Raw genomic sequence first — 15,263 nt, forward strand, 5'->3', positions numbered from 1 at the left:
CCTTATTATTATTACTTATGATAAATGTGGTGCAGGGGAGAAAATTTGGACCAAAACCACAGAATGTACTCACAAAATCTCTATGTTAATATTTTCTCACTCTTTCTTTTGCACACACATCCAAACACACACACACAGGCATACATGTCTCACACACGTCAAGGCCGTACACCTATCTGAGCTATCCTAGGAAGTAAAGGTCCTGCATGGAGAACGTGAGGAGAATTTTAATAGCCTCCTGACGCCTCCTGTCCTGCTACAGTCACTGCCACGTCCCACTCACAAAGCGGTCAGGGTAAATTGCTTTCACCTATCAGATGAAAGCTCTGGGTGTTCATCCATATGTTGACACGTTAATATGGCATTTGTTATGTGTTCTACATGCACACTTGGGAAGATAACCGGGTACGTTAACAATAAAGTTTGAGCTAGTAGCTACAGCGCGTGACCAACGGGTTTAGAATTACACACCAGATTGACAAAGCTATTAAACAGGGGCAATTAAATGGTACGCCATGCCAGCTACTACAGGTGTGGAATGATATTAATAGTCCTGTCATTACCTGGACCAAAAATAACAACTGTAAACAATATCTTGACAAGGACTGAAAAGAATGTTTATATATAATTAAATTTAACTTGAGAAAGGGTCATGGTGGGGCCAGGGCATGTACCTAATTCATAGTTTGGACTGTACGGGAAATAAATAAAAATAGTTCTAACTAGACCAGGGCTGCACAGGGGTTGTGTATGAAAGTGCTAAAGAATCTTCAGATCCTTTAAGTCACTTAAACCTTGCCCAAGGTTTCTGGGACAGTATGAGCTGAAAGCTTACTGTGACCAAGATCTTAGGTAAGATTTGAGACATTCCAAGATTTCAATCCTCTTGATAATTGCAATGACTGTGATTTTGCCATCTTCTCCCACCAGATTCTGCAGAGACTTATCAATCCATGTTGTTTAACTCCTGAAACTGATATCTGTACCTGGGCTTTGCATTCCAACCAACACCTGATACCGCTTCAATACCAATACCAATACAATCAGGTTAATATGAAACAGCTCCAGATACCACAGGTTAACAGGTTATCACACTTTTTTGTTCAGCTCAATCAGAGGGGTCAGGGAAAAATATGTTCCAGATACAAAACAAAGGCTGAAAGGACTCGCAATTTCAAGCAATTCTGCATATTTTTCACGCTTTTAAAAAGGAGGTAATATTACTTTAAAGGTCCGGTGGTCTGAATACAGATAGCTACAAAGCACGAACCACCGTAGAGGTGGAATGTTAATCAGTACTGGCTTGGGTCCAGTGTAATCACGTGTGACAACACTCACGTGAACTTGTGTTTATGCACATGTACAGTAAGGGTAGGGTATAATGAAAAAGAGTGGTAGACTTCTAACAACTGCAGAGATGACTTTTCGTTGTACTCAGAGTACTTCAAGTGTCACTGAGCTGCAATACACACATTAGCCAGCAGTTTCTCTGAGGTTAGCTGTTGTTATGTTATGATCATGGCACCAGACTCTGAGGGTAACAGGTTTTCTGTAACAAACTAGATCAAATGTCCTATGGGGTTTACTTGTTTGACTTAGATAACAATGCATAAGTTGTGATTTGCAAGTTATATTTTAACTCTTACTCTGAAGTGTTTGCAAAAAAGTTTTGCAAAGCAATCTTTAAATAGCGTGTGCAAAACACAAAGTTAAAATTCATTTTTAAAATTTGCACAACAATGTGGTGAAGCTGATCACAACTACAGTTTCTACAGAAATTACCTACATTGTGCAAAGTTTCATATAGTTTCTAAATAAAAACCAGGTTAAGTAGTAAAACTTACTCAGGCCTACAAATGGCGCCCCTGCCTTTCTGATGTCCCATCTACTGTGTTTTCAATGCCCATTTGGCAGCAGTGCAGCCCGTGTGTGGGCTACAGCTTTGTGTTAACCACACTGACATGCTAACTGGGCAGCTACATAAGCAAGAACTTGTTACGATGTCTTCTTTTATCGCGATGTGCGACATTGTGCAATTCCAAACACCGGTTTTGTTGCCATAAAAACAACACAACATACTCGTTATAAGCCACTCACTTGATGAAGTAACTGGCTCCTTCGTCCGTGAAGCCCTCTTCCCATCCTCTGGGCAAGTCTGCAACACGAACAAAAACACGCTGAGCAATACACTCACTCACTCACTCTCACACACACTGCAGCAAAACTCACGTCCTCTCCACGTCCTACAAAACCCTCACAAATGGGTCGCGTACCTGACCGTATCATATGTCCTGAGTTAACCGGTTCTCCAGTGCGCGGATGGAGCCAAGTGGTGCTTTGAGTTTTATCACTGCAACACAGAGACACCTGTTACTGAGCCATTATTTGAAAGAAAAATCCCTGGAAAAAACATCCTCTGCGGCGCTGCAAGGCAAACCGGCCAAGTGTCGGAGCGTTTTCTGCTCGAAGTCACTTACTTAATGAAGAAGACGCGGCCATCTCTGCAAACTCCATACGACCAGTGCTCAGGTAGAGTGTCCCGTCCGAGAGGGGCCGCCATGATTTTTCCTCTGTGGCTGCTGGGTGGGATTGTCCCCTTCTCCCTCCCCTCTAACTCTCTCGCTCTCTCTCTCTCACCCATTCACTTGCACACACGCCCCCTCCCTCTCTCCGGTCCGCAGACTTTTCCAGAGAACATACACGATACCAACACCGGAGCTGCACAGTTTTTTAAAGGGGAAGAAACCGAAGTGGACAACAGCAGGATACCGAGTGAGGTCTGCGCTGTGTTCGTAATCTGAGCACACAAAACACAAATCATTATGTTCTGACACAAATTACAGAATAGGAGCACAAATACATGGGCACTGGTCAAACAGAAGACCATGCAAACAGTGTGCATAGCAGTCAATTTGACCTTGAAATATTTTTGTGCACCTGGACATTTTAAACTACATAAGTAACCTTTGGTGCACCTGAACATTTTAAACTACATAAGTAACCTTTGCAATGTCAAAGAGGAGAACCGTCAGCTGATGGCAATACAACAAATATAATACCTGCAAATTAGTGTGCCAGTATTCTGCTGAAGGTGAGTTAAATATTTGTCCTTTACATATTAAGCTATATGTATAAAAGCTTTGAGACCTTCGATTAATATAGATCAAAATAAAATAAAAAATCAGGAAAGGCTAATGGTTAGTCAAAATACTTCTGTACCTGGCTGGTAGTCATTACTACCTTCATTCCAGAGCAAGTTGATTTTAAGCAAAAGTATAATGCCAAAAATAAGCAAGGTTATTAAAGTAAGCCCAGTTTCCCAAACTATAAGTTCAGCAGCAAGAATGACAGAAAATAGCTAAAGGTTAGCTGAAAAAGGAAAAAAATAATTACTCCATAATGCACCCTCCTAGTAGATGATTGTATCCCATTCAACTCAACTATTTAAAAATTTAACTTTTACCGCATGTTTTATGATACACTGCTACCATATACCTAAACTATTTTCATGTAGTAAAAATTAACTCAAAGTTGTGTCAAGTACTTACAAACAAGAGGGGCAGGAGTAACGGGCAGATGGAGGCACATTGCAAATGGTGCACTGCCATACTGTAGGTGGTCACATTATTTTTATATAATTCAAAATTTAAATTTTATTTTAATTTAAATATTGTTTTTATTTCTATATACTCAACTTTAAAAAAACAGATAATCATGTTTTTTTATGGTTTGTGTAGTTACTTTATAAAATGTAGAAAAACCACGACGTGCTGAGACTCATTTAATCTCTGCAAAAGCTGTCACTGCATCATAGACAGAGCTCTCCTGCCCGCCTGTGTGTGTCTGTGTATGACTTGTTCTGGAAGCTTTAGGTGCAGTTTCACCTTCACTGCGGTCACATTTTAAGAACAGAGAGCCTCTCTAACCGTGTCGCAGTAACACTTCTACTGTATTAAAAAAGATCAGCCCAATTCTCCAGTGCAGCCCATAAATTTTACTGGACTCATGTAGGAGTATAACAGATTCAATGTCACACAATATCAACATTATGGCACAGCCCTTATAACCTAATGCACCCTGTCTGTTGGACAGATAAGTTGTCCCTGCTAATCCAAGATAATCCAAGACAAGACACCTTTTTTTTTTTCAAAAATCCTTATGCTTCCTCAGACATGTAGCTAAAAGTAACTTATGTTTCCTCTGCCAAAGAGACCAATCTGTTGGCCAACAGCAACAAACATCTGCTATAAATATTTGATCTGTAATTTCCTTTTTGGATGGACCTTTGTGTGAACATTCTCCAGTGGTTTAAGGCTGTGTTCTTCAAAGACAAAGTGAGATAAAACACTTCCTTTCAAAAACTCTTAGCGTGCAGCTGCGGGATCTTTCGGTGTTAATATTTCAAGTCTCCATGACAGAAAAGTCAGATAAAGAGAATATTTCTGCTGTGATACACCTGACTTTCTCCTTATAGCAGTGTTTCCCAAACACAGTGCTACGGCACGAGAGTGGGCGAGAGATCATCAAGTATACTACAGAAAAGTTCACTATTTTGGTCTAAAAACTATTTATTTACTGCAAATAATCAGCTTTTGTTGTGTATGAACAGTGACAGTCATAACAATTTAATACGAATCCACTGGGTGGCAGCAGATGGCTATAAAAACTAAAAAAGTGCAGCTGAGAGCAGAGCTGTTGAAGAAGATCTTTGTGTACATCTTTCTTTAACTCCTGTGAGCATAACAGCATTGTTTTCAATGATTAGCATTGTTGGCTGTTGAATAATGTAATTGTAGTCGTGTAGTTTGACAAACCACTCAAGATTTTCTACAATTTCCAGTGTGATATCAGGTACCATATTGTAACTCATAATAAAAAATAGTGTAAGACATAATACCAAATAGCAAACAAAGCCTTTAGCAAGTGACAATAATACATTTTAACGTGTGTTCGTTCTTGTTTTGCACAATGTTTTGCACTAACTTCAAGCTAAGAGCGGCAGTAGCCAGCGATTATCACAACAATTAGGGTACGGCTTTTAAATAGACGTTTAAAGCGAGAGTAATAAACATTATCCAGTCTGTTAAGTAAAGCACAGGATAGTGTATCATCATAAATACTGCAGTGTAATCATTTTGTATCCCTACTCAATTGCTCTTTTTTGACCTTGCTATGATTTATTATCAGCCACCGTTCTCAGCATACCCATCCACTTATCCATACTAATTTGCACACACGAATACACACATTTTATGCGCAGTCCATTGGAGCTCTGCAGTATGTGGTGTGTCGCTGCTGCTGCTCCTGCTGCTGCCTCTTAGTTGCCAGAGGTTCACAATGCAGCAAGGTGACTCAATGATATTGTCTTCGTCAAACAGGGAGACTCCTGTTGAATCACAGTTTACTGGTTAAAGAGCAAAATCCTGTCCACCTGACACTGATGTATTTAATTTAACATTGTCTTCAGTTTTAATTTTTCTAGCAGTTTCTAAGAGCATAGTTTTCTATTTCTTTAAATTCTTTATTTATCTTGATGTATAAAAGGTGCATCCGACACACCAAACCTTTTATGTAATCCAGTGTTTAAACGTGATAAAAAAAAAGTTGGGTTAAAGTGTTGAGTGTTGAGACTCTCTATCTGCTCCACTGTCCCTGTTGTTGATTTATAATGTTTTTGTCATACAAGGTTAAGTGCAATCAACAAAAACTTGACCACCTTTCTGGCCAGTAACACAGCCCACCACCACTTATGTGTCCTGTGTTAATCACTCGTCTATTTCATGGACGTGTTATGTACAGAGGACAACTGTAGTTTTTTTAAAAATCATAATTTGTACAAAAAAATATATAAAGGGTTTTCAAAGAATGAATTGCCTTTTCAATCTTTAAAGTACTCCTGAACAGCCATACCTAAAGAGCAGGGATGTTAAGTTTAATCATTACAATCATTGTCTTGTTGGCACCTGCTGATATAAAGCTCGTAAAACTTTTTGCGTGTTTTTATATAGCACTTATAGGGTGAGTAAAGAGCCAAAAGCTTTATAACTCCCATGTGAAAGACTAATCTTTATTCCAAACTGCTCCAAGCAGACAAAACAGAGTATCACTGATAACTAACTAAATCAGTACTTCTCAAATAGTTGGGCGGCCCCCCTGGCATCATTCAATTCGCGGGGGTGTGGGTCGGGGCATATAGCTCTACGTTGCATTACACAGCAGTTTTAGCCTCTGTCCCGCGTCACACAAATTGAACATTTTGTCCCACTTTTTCATTCGACATTACTTACATAAAAATAAACTATTTTATGTACATAGCTGTCTATGGGCACGACTATCAGTGCAGTGCAATGATAGGCCACTTGGTGGATAGGGCGGTAGCTGACAGGCTGAGTGGTGTGTCAATCAAACTGCTGACTCGCAAAAATCAGACAAACTTTAGCCTCTGAAAACGTACAGCGCGCAGTTTTTTGATACTGTAAAGGCGCCCATGTGTAGTGTGCCGGAAAAAGAAGACACCACATTTTGGCTTAGACCGGTGGGAGGAGATTCTGAACGAGTATTCTGCAATTTGTGGAAAACGGGTTCTTGTCGGGCATGGTGGTGCTAATTGGAAACGACACGATGCACGTGAGTCTCACACAAGTACACAACATCAAACATCCCAAAGTGTGCAGTATTTTTTCTGCAAACAAAATGACACTGAGTTGGATAAAATTACTGTAGTAAAAGTTACCAGTGTGTACCATGCAGTGCAGTATGCACATTCATATTGGTCAACCGACTGTAGAAAATCTCAAATCTTAAGAGAGTTTCAGGTCAAGGGCTACTGTGTACATAGCTCTATAGAGTTCTACAACGATGCAGAATGTATATTCACGGCCATTGAAACTTGTTATGGCCCAGGTTTTAACATTCGGTTGCTTTTCTGCTACCAATGTGTTTCTGAAAAGTGCTAATCATAGTGCTGAGAAAGGCTGTTGGCCTGCCACCTGCTGGTGTCTGGACTGTGATGCAAAATCTGTTTGGTGGCGCTGGCGTATTTCTATTTTTTATTTTCCTGTTTTCGTCCCAGATGGCATATAATCCACAGGAGTTGTTGGTTTTACAGAGACCTGTTTACATTGAAATGGTTTAATTTTTTACATCAGGTCATATTTTGTTGGCCCTTATCTGCTTATTTTATGTTAAATGTGGAAGAATTGGGTAGATGGCACGTTATTAATCTCTTGGGAGTTCCCTTCGGGACATTTAGGCTCCAGTAGCAGTAAAGCACCAAAACAACAGCAAAAAATAGTTGAGTAATTAAATAATTATTAAAGTTACTAAAATTATTAATACAAAATAGGATAATGCAACAATAAATACGTTACATTGCAAAATGTGTGCTTTTTAGGTTTAGGTTATGTCCTGGGTACTATAGAGTTTTGTTTGTTTTGTGGGGGTAAAGGGCTTTAATTGATTACAGCTGTCCCTCATTGTCCCACTCAAACCTGCTACTTGTCCTGTATTTTGTCGGTTTGGAGGTGGTCACCCTGGGGGGTGAAAACACTTCTGTCTCCGGAGGGGGGGTGACAGAAAATAACTGAGAAGCGCTGAACTAGATCAAGTATAACTGACTAAATGTTAACTTATACAATGTTCCACCAGATGGCAATAATAACCTATAATAACTTGCTATTCAAAACAGCGCTCTCTGCTGGAATGTTGAGAGCTCAGCATATGACAACAGCATACACAGTAAATCTTACGGCAGGCCAAGAAAAAAAAAGTTGGTGTAGAATGATGCAGTTTTTCATTGTTTTAACATTTAAGATGTAAAAAAAATACAAACAGTTCTGGTGCTGGCACTGAAAACAAAACAACCATCTGTGAGTACATGGAGTCAGAAAGAGGTAAGAGTCGCCTAACTTTACTGTAGCAGTGGTCTGAGCAACATTAGAATAAACTATTCGTATAAAATACTTTTTAAGAGTCACATTTCCAAATTGTATATAAATATTTGACACCGAATTTTATCATCCACGAATAACATGTAGTTGCCAAACTTGTATGAAACAATGTTGCAACATCAATGTGAATAACGGAAGTGCTTATTATAGCACTTGAAAACCCAGTTGACATCCTATTTGCTAGGCTAAAGATGTACTACGCGTTTAAAACCCAGATAAGATGTCTACAGATTTTCCATCCCAAATATTTGAACAATATTTCAACAACTTTGTAGGAGGATTACTAAGATTACGTTGATGGGATCAGCCTTCACTTGTTAATTTCAGTACCGTACTCATTAAATCATTTCATGTCGTTGAGGCAGTTAAAAAGCTACCAGTGATTTGCCCAGAATCATGAAAGCCCGCCCGTTGCTTCTCTGCCGTCCGGCGGTTCACGCCACGTATTGTGCGATGTCAACGCAACTTGCTATTCAATTGGATGGACAGCTGATTTGTCCTATGGCGTTGAAATCTGCGTCGACACCGTAAACACGGTAGGTTGTGAGTATCATAGCGGCTGTCGGCAGACAGGAGGTTGGCATTATTGACGATGTCCTGGACTCAACGTAAAGTCAGTATTGAGACAGCGAATTTTAATTATTTGTGTCTGTGTACAGTGGAAATGTCGAGGTTCTAGAAACGTTTCTCTGTGTAGTTCAGCGTGACATTTTGTGCCCAGCTGGGTTTGTTCTTGGTTAAGATTTGCTAAGTCTGTCAAAGGTACAGCTATCAGCTTGCTCTGTATATTATTAGCTACGTAGCTATTAATGTATCACCAGTGTAGAGCTGACGTGCTGTTTTGAGTGAAACTAAGATTAATTTGCGTGTTTACCAAATTGACATGTTGGTGTTTACCACTGAATGTTAGATCAATGCTAATGACAATGTGATACAAACCTGCTCTAATGTTAATTATTCATGTTTGCAGATGTTTTGGAGCCGGGCCCTTCAGAGCAGCTGGCTCCTGCTGATGGTCCACTTCCTGTGCTCAGATGCCGTTCCAATAAGTGTGGACAAGACTAAAGTAAAAGAAGCAGAGAATCAGCCCAGTGAGCCTCCACCTAGTGTGGTAAGAGAGCAGTTTACCCACAATGATGCAACAGAATAACACAGGCAGAACGTTTTACTGGCTAAACGCAGTCAGAATTTGTGATGTGTAGAGCATCTGTAATGTATTAAGAATTGGACGTAACTGTCCCATGCTAACTGTTGTAAAGTATTGTAATTGCACGATTTAAAAGTATAGTGTTTTCAACATGCAACGTTATGTCTAACCCCAGTAGACAAAGTTCTCTATTTTGAATTTCCCTTTGTTGTTTATTGTCCATTTTATATTTTAATATTGTTTTGCTTGTAGATTTTAAATTGTATGTAGTTACTTTCCTAAATGAAGGTATATTTAGTTCCTCTTAATTTAAATTATTTTAAGTTCCTTTTATCAGGTTATATTTTGTTATTCTTAAGGTGTTTTATTTTTAGTAATTTCTACAAATATTCTTAAATATAACTCAGTGCGTAGTACTACCTACCATTACTTGACAGGTAGGTGGACAGGTTCGAGTCCATCAGCTGCCAAGTTGCCACTGAGGTGCTCTGAGCATGGCACACACCGCTCCACGGGCGATTGAGCTGACCCCTGCTCACTTTGGTGATGGTTAAAAGCAGAGGTCACATTTCCTTGTGTGCAGTGGTATGCTGTCACCTGAGTTTCAGTTTCACTTAACAAAACCTTTACATTAAAAATTATATAGTAAATGGCTGTGCTATTCACATTTGTAGAAACTGGTTGTATGACCCTGTCATTGCAACATGGGGAGAGTTTTATGGATCAGCCTCTGCGGCCTGGTTATGCCAAATTTACACCACAGGCCAGTACTGTAGAAGAAAGATGAAGTGTACTGTTTTGAGGAACTATCAATGGAACTATATACTATAATTGTGATCTTACTTCCCAAACTTTGACCTGGTCAAAGTATGGTATGACCTAATTTATTTTACATGACATGGCATGTAAAAAACTATTAATGTGTTGGTCGAAATGGAGATAAACTGTGTTGAATATAAAACTTTTTTCTCACATTTATTATAGGACACTGGACTACATTATGACCGCTACCTCAGAGAAGTCATTGATTTTCTGGAGAAAGACCAGCATTTTAGAGAAAAGCTTCACAATACAGACATGGAGGATATCAAGGTGTTGTACCATTTTCTGTAGTTGCTGCACATAGTAGTTCATTTATATATTGAGTAATATTTTATAAAAATGTAAAAAGTAATGTACGATATATTTTACAGAAAAAACAAGATAATGAAATGTAATCATTTATAGATGTATTTAAAAGTTAAATAATTTAAAAATTATACCTGCCATTTTATTTGCATGAAATTATGTAGCTGTAGCATTTAATCTTTTATTGTTCTGTGAATTATAGCAAGGCAAACTGGCCAAAGAACTAGACTTTGTCAGCCATCATGTCAGAACAAAACTGGACGAGTTAAAGAGGCAAGAGGTGAGCCGACTACGAACCCTGATCAAAGCCAAGCAAGACATTGAAGGAGGGAATGGTGTGTTTCTCAGAAAATATTTCACCTTCTTGTATAAAAATAGAATTCTATGGTTTGATGCGTATTACATTTATTGTTATATGTATCTCCTTGAACAGACATTGCAGTTGACCACCAGGCTCTGCTGAAACAGTTTGAGTACCTGAATCATATGAACCCACATACCTTTGAAGTGGATGATCTTGATCGGCTCATCAAATCAGTAAGTATATATTTAAATATCTTTGTTTCTGTTGCTGTGGAAAAAAGCTACACTTGGGTTGTCCAATCTGGTGATTTCAACAGGAATTTAAATTTTGGAGGACCACATCAGTGTTTAGTTTAATACAAAAAAAATTAATTGATATCATATTATATATTTTATTTTATCACTAAAATGTTTTCTCTACACAAAGGCCACAAAGGACCTGGAAAACTTTGACAAGGACAGACACGAGGAGTTCAAGAGGTATGAAATGATGAAAGAGCACGACAGACAGGAACACCTGAAAACTCTGGATGAGGAGGACAGAAGAAAAGAGGAGGAACACTACAATGAACTGAAAAAGAAGCACGCTGACCACCCTAAAGTCAACCACCCAGTATGTCTAACCTTACATCACTTTGTGAGGACCAGCTTATGGAGATTTGTGGATACATATCAGGTTTAAATACACCTATGGGGTGTAGGTACCAAAGGAAATGGAATTTTACTGTATGTCACTATATGTTTACATATGAACTAATGTTCTACATGCCCCCTTTATCACCTTGATGTTGTTTTCAAACCAATGTCTCTGTATTTGGAACTGACATATTATAGTTTATTAATGCATCATGTGACTTTTGCACAGGGCAGCCAGAATCAACTGAAGGAGGTCTGGGAAGATGCCGATGGTTTGGACCCTGAGGATTTTGACCCCAAGACCTTTTTCAAATTGCATGGTAAGAACCCAATGAGTGGCAAGTCATCCAATTTCAATACTGCACCGACAGCCAGATTTAACACAACATATAGTGACATTTTGTATGTTATAATGTAGATTCAAACGGAGACGGCTATTTTGACGAGCAGGAGCTGGAAGCATTGTTCACCAAAGAGGTGAAGTCCTGTGGTTTCTAAACATTTCTCTAAACGTGTTTGACACTGATGCTGACGGCGACACTGACCTGTTGTCTTTGTTACTGCAGTTGGAGAAAATCTACGATCCCACCAACGAGGAAGATGACATGGTGGAGATGGAGGAAGAGAGACTGCGTATGAGGGAACATGTCATGAATGAGGTACAGTAGGTTCCCGAACTTGTTTGACACTCTCCCAGTTCGCCACACCATTGAGAAATGAAATGCAACATTGTGTAATCCTTGCTTAAATTCTATTATCTTCTCTCCAGGTGGATTCTAATAAAGACAGGCTAGTCTCTCTAGATGAATTTCTTGTGGCAACAAGGAAAAAAGAATTCTTGGAGCCAGATAGCTGGGAGGTGAGGTTTCACTGTTGGATTTCAAAACAAACTTGAATATGTGTTAAAACAGAAAAATTGTTAATTAATCTCCACCCATCAGACCCTGGAGCAAAACCAGCTGTACACAGATGAAGAGATGCGGGAGTTTGAGGAGCACCTAGCACAGCAGGAGCAGGATCTGAACCAGAAAGCCTATGACCTGCAGAAACAGAGGGAGGAGCTGGAGAAACAACAGGAGCAGCTGAACGCACAGAAAATGGAGCTGCAGCAGGTGAACATCAACACAGCTGTATCAGAATACAGCAGAGTACAAACGTCCTGGAAATATGTTACTTAGTTCATGATTAGCACAAATTTGATTTATAAACAGCTATACATTATTTGAAAGATATGTAAATTAAAAGAAAAAGAACCTATCAAGTGCTCAAAGACATGCAATTTAGTAAGAATTAGAATCACAAATATGTCTATAGACCCCAGGAAGGAATTGTTGCTTCAGCTCCCCTGAAGTATTTCAAGAAAAACAAGTCATATACAGTACACCAAGTGTACTCTAAGCAAAGAAAAATAAAGGGTAAATATAATATTATAAATATAATCATAATTTCATAAAAAATAATGTAAAAATTACAACAATTATATAGACCTCCAAATAAAACACAGAATGTTGCAAATACAATAAAAAAATACAAGTGATGTAACCCAGAAAATTAACAGTGTATTTAAATATTGCAAAAATATTGCCCAAAAATATTGCTAGAATTGAAAAAAAAAAAAAGAAGGTTTAAGTTTTTGGTTTAAAAAAAAAAAAAAGAAAAGAAGGTTTAAGTTTTTGGTTTAAAAGTTAACTAACTAGGTAACTTAAGTTAGTCAAATGTTCACCTTCACAAAGTAGAACCTTTGCTGAAGATTCGTTTTAATTGTCATTTTTATATATAATATAATATATTGAAACTTGATGATTAACAAGTTAAATGGTAACTAAGAAATATTTAGTTCAAAGGTAACCAATAAATTATCCAAATATTAGAAAAGACATTGTGAAGTTAAAAGTATCTAAAAGGTGGCCTTTAAGATTATGCTATAAATTATAGTTACAGTTAACATTACCCTAAAAATAAAAATAAAAAGTGTTTTCAGTGCATCACAAAAGCCAAAATTTAAGGTGATTATGTTTACTGACCAAGTTTCCCCTCTGCTGTTACAGGCAGTTGAGCACATGGAACGGTTAAAATCACAGAACGTGGACGCTCCTCCAGAAGTCTATGGTAGGTGTTTACTCGTTGTCTTGAATACTGTTTTATTTTGGATGATGTTGAATATACTTAAAACTGTCTTTGTTCCAGTTGAAGGAAACCATGTCCCAGAGTTACACCCTGAAGACAATCAGTTGCCCATGGACAATGAGATCCAACAACAAGAACATCAGCCCGTTCACCACGACTCACCTGTGGAACATCACCAACAGCTCAGTGAAAATGAGGCTCAGTATGGACTTCCTCAAACACACCAAGATCTGCCACCAGGCCACCAAGAACTGTCACCAGACCAGCACATCGTGCCCTAGTGATTTGTCCGGAACTGGGGCTTCCATATCCAGACATTTTGCAGCACCTCCTCTCCTGTGTGTAAAGGATACATTTCTACTGAATTGGATTCTTCTTCAGTCAACGTGACTCAGGAGGTAAGAGCACATGACACAAGGGAAGGCTGCAATAACTGAATTCCTTCTGAATGAGTGACAGGAATCCAAATCTTTGGATTGTGGAAAAACCTACAAGGACTTAACGTTTTACCATTACTGCTCCATGAATGAATAAATGTTTCAAATTTAGTTTGGGAACAAAAATATGATTTTGTTTGAATTTCGTGAATTGTCATTGGTGTTCATTTTACAGAACCACGGTCTGATGCTGAAGCCTGTTTTGTGTGTACTGCTTTTTCCAGGAGATATAAAGTATAATTGTTAAAAAAAAAAAAAAGTATTTGACTTCATATTCAGGAATTTTAGTAAGATTTTTCTAGAAATACATTGAACCATAAAGAAAATAGATTTACAGGTTACATTTTTTGATGAACATGGTTCATCATCGTACGAAAAACTTTTTTACCTCAAAGCTGAACGTCAGGCATTCACGTTGTAAACATCTCAACCTTATTCAGTAACTGGTCATTTAAAGTCAAGTCCAAGACACTTAAATAAATGCAAGTTGTGTTCCCAGGGTTTCAGCTTAAATGTGTTAAAGCCAGAGAAAAGTAGAGGCCGACTGCACAAGACAGATTGGACCAGTCGAGGAAAAACTAGAATGTGGCCTCAGAAGAGTAGTCATGTTTACTGGCCTAAGTCAAGGTCTCTTAAAAAAAAAAGCTCAAGTTGCATGCCTGTTGATTTAATTCGGTTTAGTTTAGTTAGATTCCAAGGTAGAAATGTTTTTAATTTTCACAATTTTTTCAAGACGATCTCAGAATCATGTTTTGCAAAGCCTTTGACTTTAATATCCCAAATGTTCCCACACACAATTGTGGAATGCAGCTGAAAACATGTTGTTCTTCTGTCCCCTGAGTGAGTCACAGTGGGTATGACCTAAAATGGCAGCACAGCATCATGTCATCACTCAGACCTTACAGTCCAAGCTTTGTAAGATAAGGTTTTCACAGTGACTTTAGTGGTGAGTGGTGTCAGAGGCTGGATCGTGTATCAGCAGGTGTCACTGTGCAGGAACACAAGTCAGTGGTCAGAAGTGTCATGGACAGATTTCTTGGTTGTTTACTGATTCAGTTAATTATAAGCTTGTGAGATTGGCGTTATGTTGTGGTTCCCCCTGCTGGCAAACATCACTAGTGGTCACTTGTTCACTTGACTTGTTTTGCCTTACAACTGTTTTCGTTGCCATGTTTGTATGCCTGTCAGAGCTTCTTGAAAACAGCATTTCACTTTTTTTTTTTGCACAAATTATACAGGTGTTGTATGATTGCTTTCTGCTGGAAAAAATGTTTTAAATTTTATTGGTACTGGGCTCCTCAGTTCAGGACAGTACATTTATAAAAAGGATTTGAACCCTAACCTCACATTGAACAGTTGTCTAGTTTGTTGTCATAATTTCTTTGGTCATCTGGCATCATCCTTGAATTTATTTATAGCAAGTGTCTCTAACTCATGGGCTGAGGTCCGCTGTTGTCAGTCATAGAACTCATTGGAGACAAATTGGTTATACATGTTCAACACACAAAAAAAACTGTAACTGCTTAATCCTATAAA

The 15,263-nt window shown here is 38.4% G+C and overlaps 2 protein-coding genes across 12 annotated transcripts in view; one reads left to right on the forward strand and one right to left on the reverse strand.

Annotated features, from left to right (window-relative positions):
• The window catches only part of plekha7b (pleckstrin homology domain containing, family A member 7b), a 55,955-nt gene extending 53,053 nt beyond the window's left edge, over nucleotides 1-2,902 (reverse strand). For 4 of the 9 annotated variants that reach the window (XM_017032498.2, XM_017032496.2, XM_017032494.2 and 1 more), the window contains exons 1-3: nucleotides 2,478-2,901; nucleotides 2,274-2,350; nucleotides 2,098-2,155 (exon numbers count right to left, since the gene is read on the reverse strand). In XM_017032498.2, the coding sequence (XP_016887987.1) occupies nucleotides 2,098-2,155; nucleotides 2,274-2,350; nucleotides 2,478-2,641 (299 nt within the window). In that variant the 5' untranslated portion in view covers nucleotides 2,642-2,901. Of the gene's footprint in view, nucleotides 1-2,097; nucleotides 2,156-2,229; nucleotides 2,351-2,477 lie in introns of all 9 variants that reach the window. The other 5 variants (XM_017032502.2, XM_017032499.2, XM_017032497.2 and 2 more) reach the window with 3 other exon arrangements.
• Nucleotides 2,903-6,365: 3,463 nt separating this feature from the next.
• Nucleotides 6,366-15,068, forward strand: nucb2a (nucleobindin 2a). Of its 3 annotated transcripts, none has more exons than XM_008310062.3 (13): nucleotides 6,366-6,627; nucleotides 8,920-9,060; nucleotides 10,081-10,188; nucleotides 10,427-10,559; nucleotides 10,658-10,761; nucleotides 10,955-11,140; nucleotides 11,393-11,483; nucleotides 11,582-11,640; nucleotides 11,730-11,822; nucleotides 11,933-12,022; nucleotides 12,105-12,275; nucleotides 13,212-13,272; nucleotides 13,351-15,068. In XM_008310062.3, the coding sequence occupies exons 1-13, from the start codon at nucleotides 6,595-6,597 to the stop codon at nucleotides 13,569-13,571; spliced, it is 1,491 nt and encodes a 496-aa protein (XP_008308284.1). In that variant the 5' UTR covers nucleotides 6,366-6,594; the 3' UTR covers nucleotides 13,572-15,068. The 3 variants fall into 3 exon arrangements, with proteins under 3 accessions (XP_008308284.1, XP_008308286.1, XP_008308285.1); XM_008310064.3 differs by lacking the exon at nucleotides 6,366-6,627 and adding an exon at nucleotides 8,337-8,485; XM_008310063.3 differs by lacking the exon at nucleotides 6,366-6,627 and adding an exon at nucleotides 8,485-8,562.
• The last annotated feature ends 195 nt before the right edge of the window (nucleotides 15,069-15,263 follow it).

Source organism: Cynoglossus semilaevis, chromosome 5 (assembly GCF_000523025.1).
Source record: "Cynoglossus semilaevis isolate Cse_v1.0 chromosome 5, Cse_v1.0, whole genome shotgun sequence".
NCBI classification, from domain to species: domain Eukaryota; kingdom Metazoa; phylum Chordata; class Actinopteri; order Pleuronectiformes; family Cynoglossidae; genus Cynoglossus; species Cynoglossus semilaevis.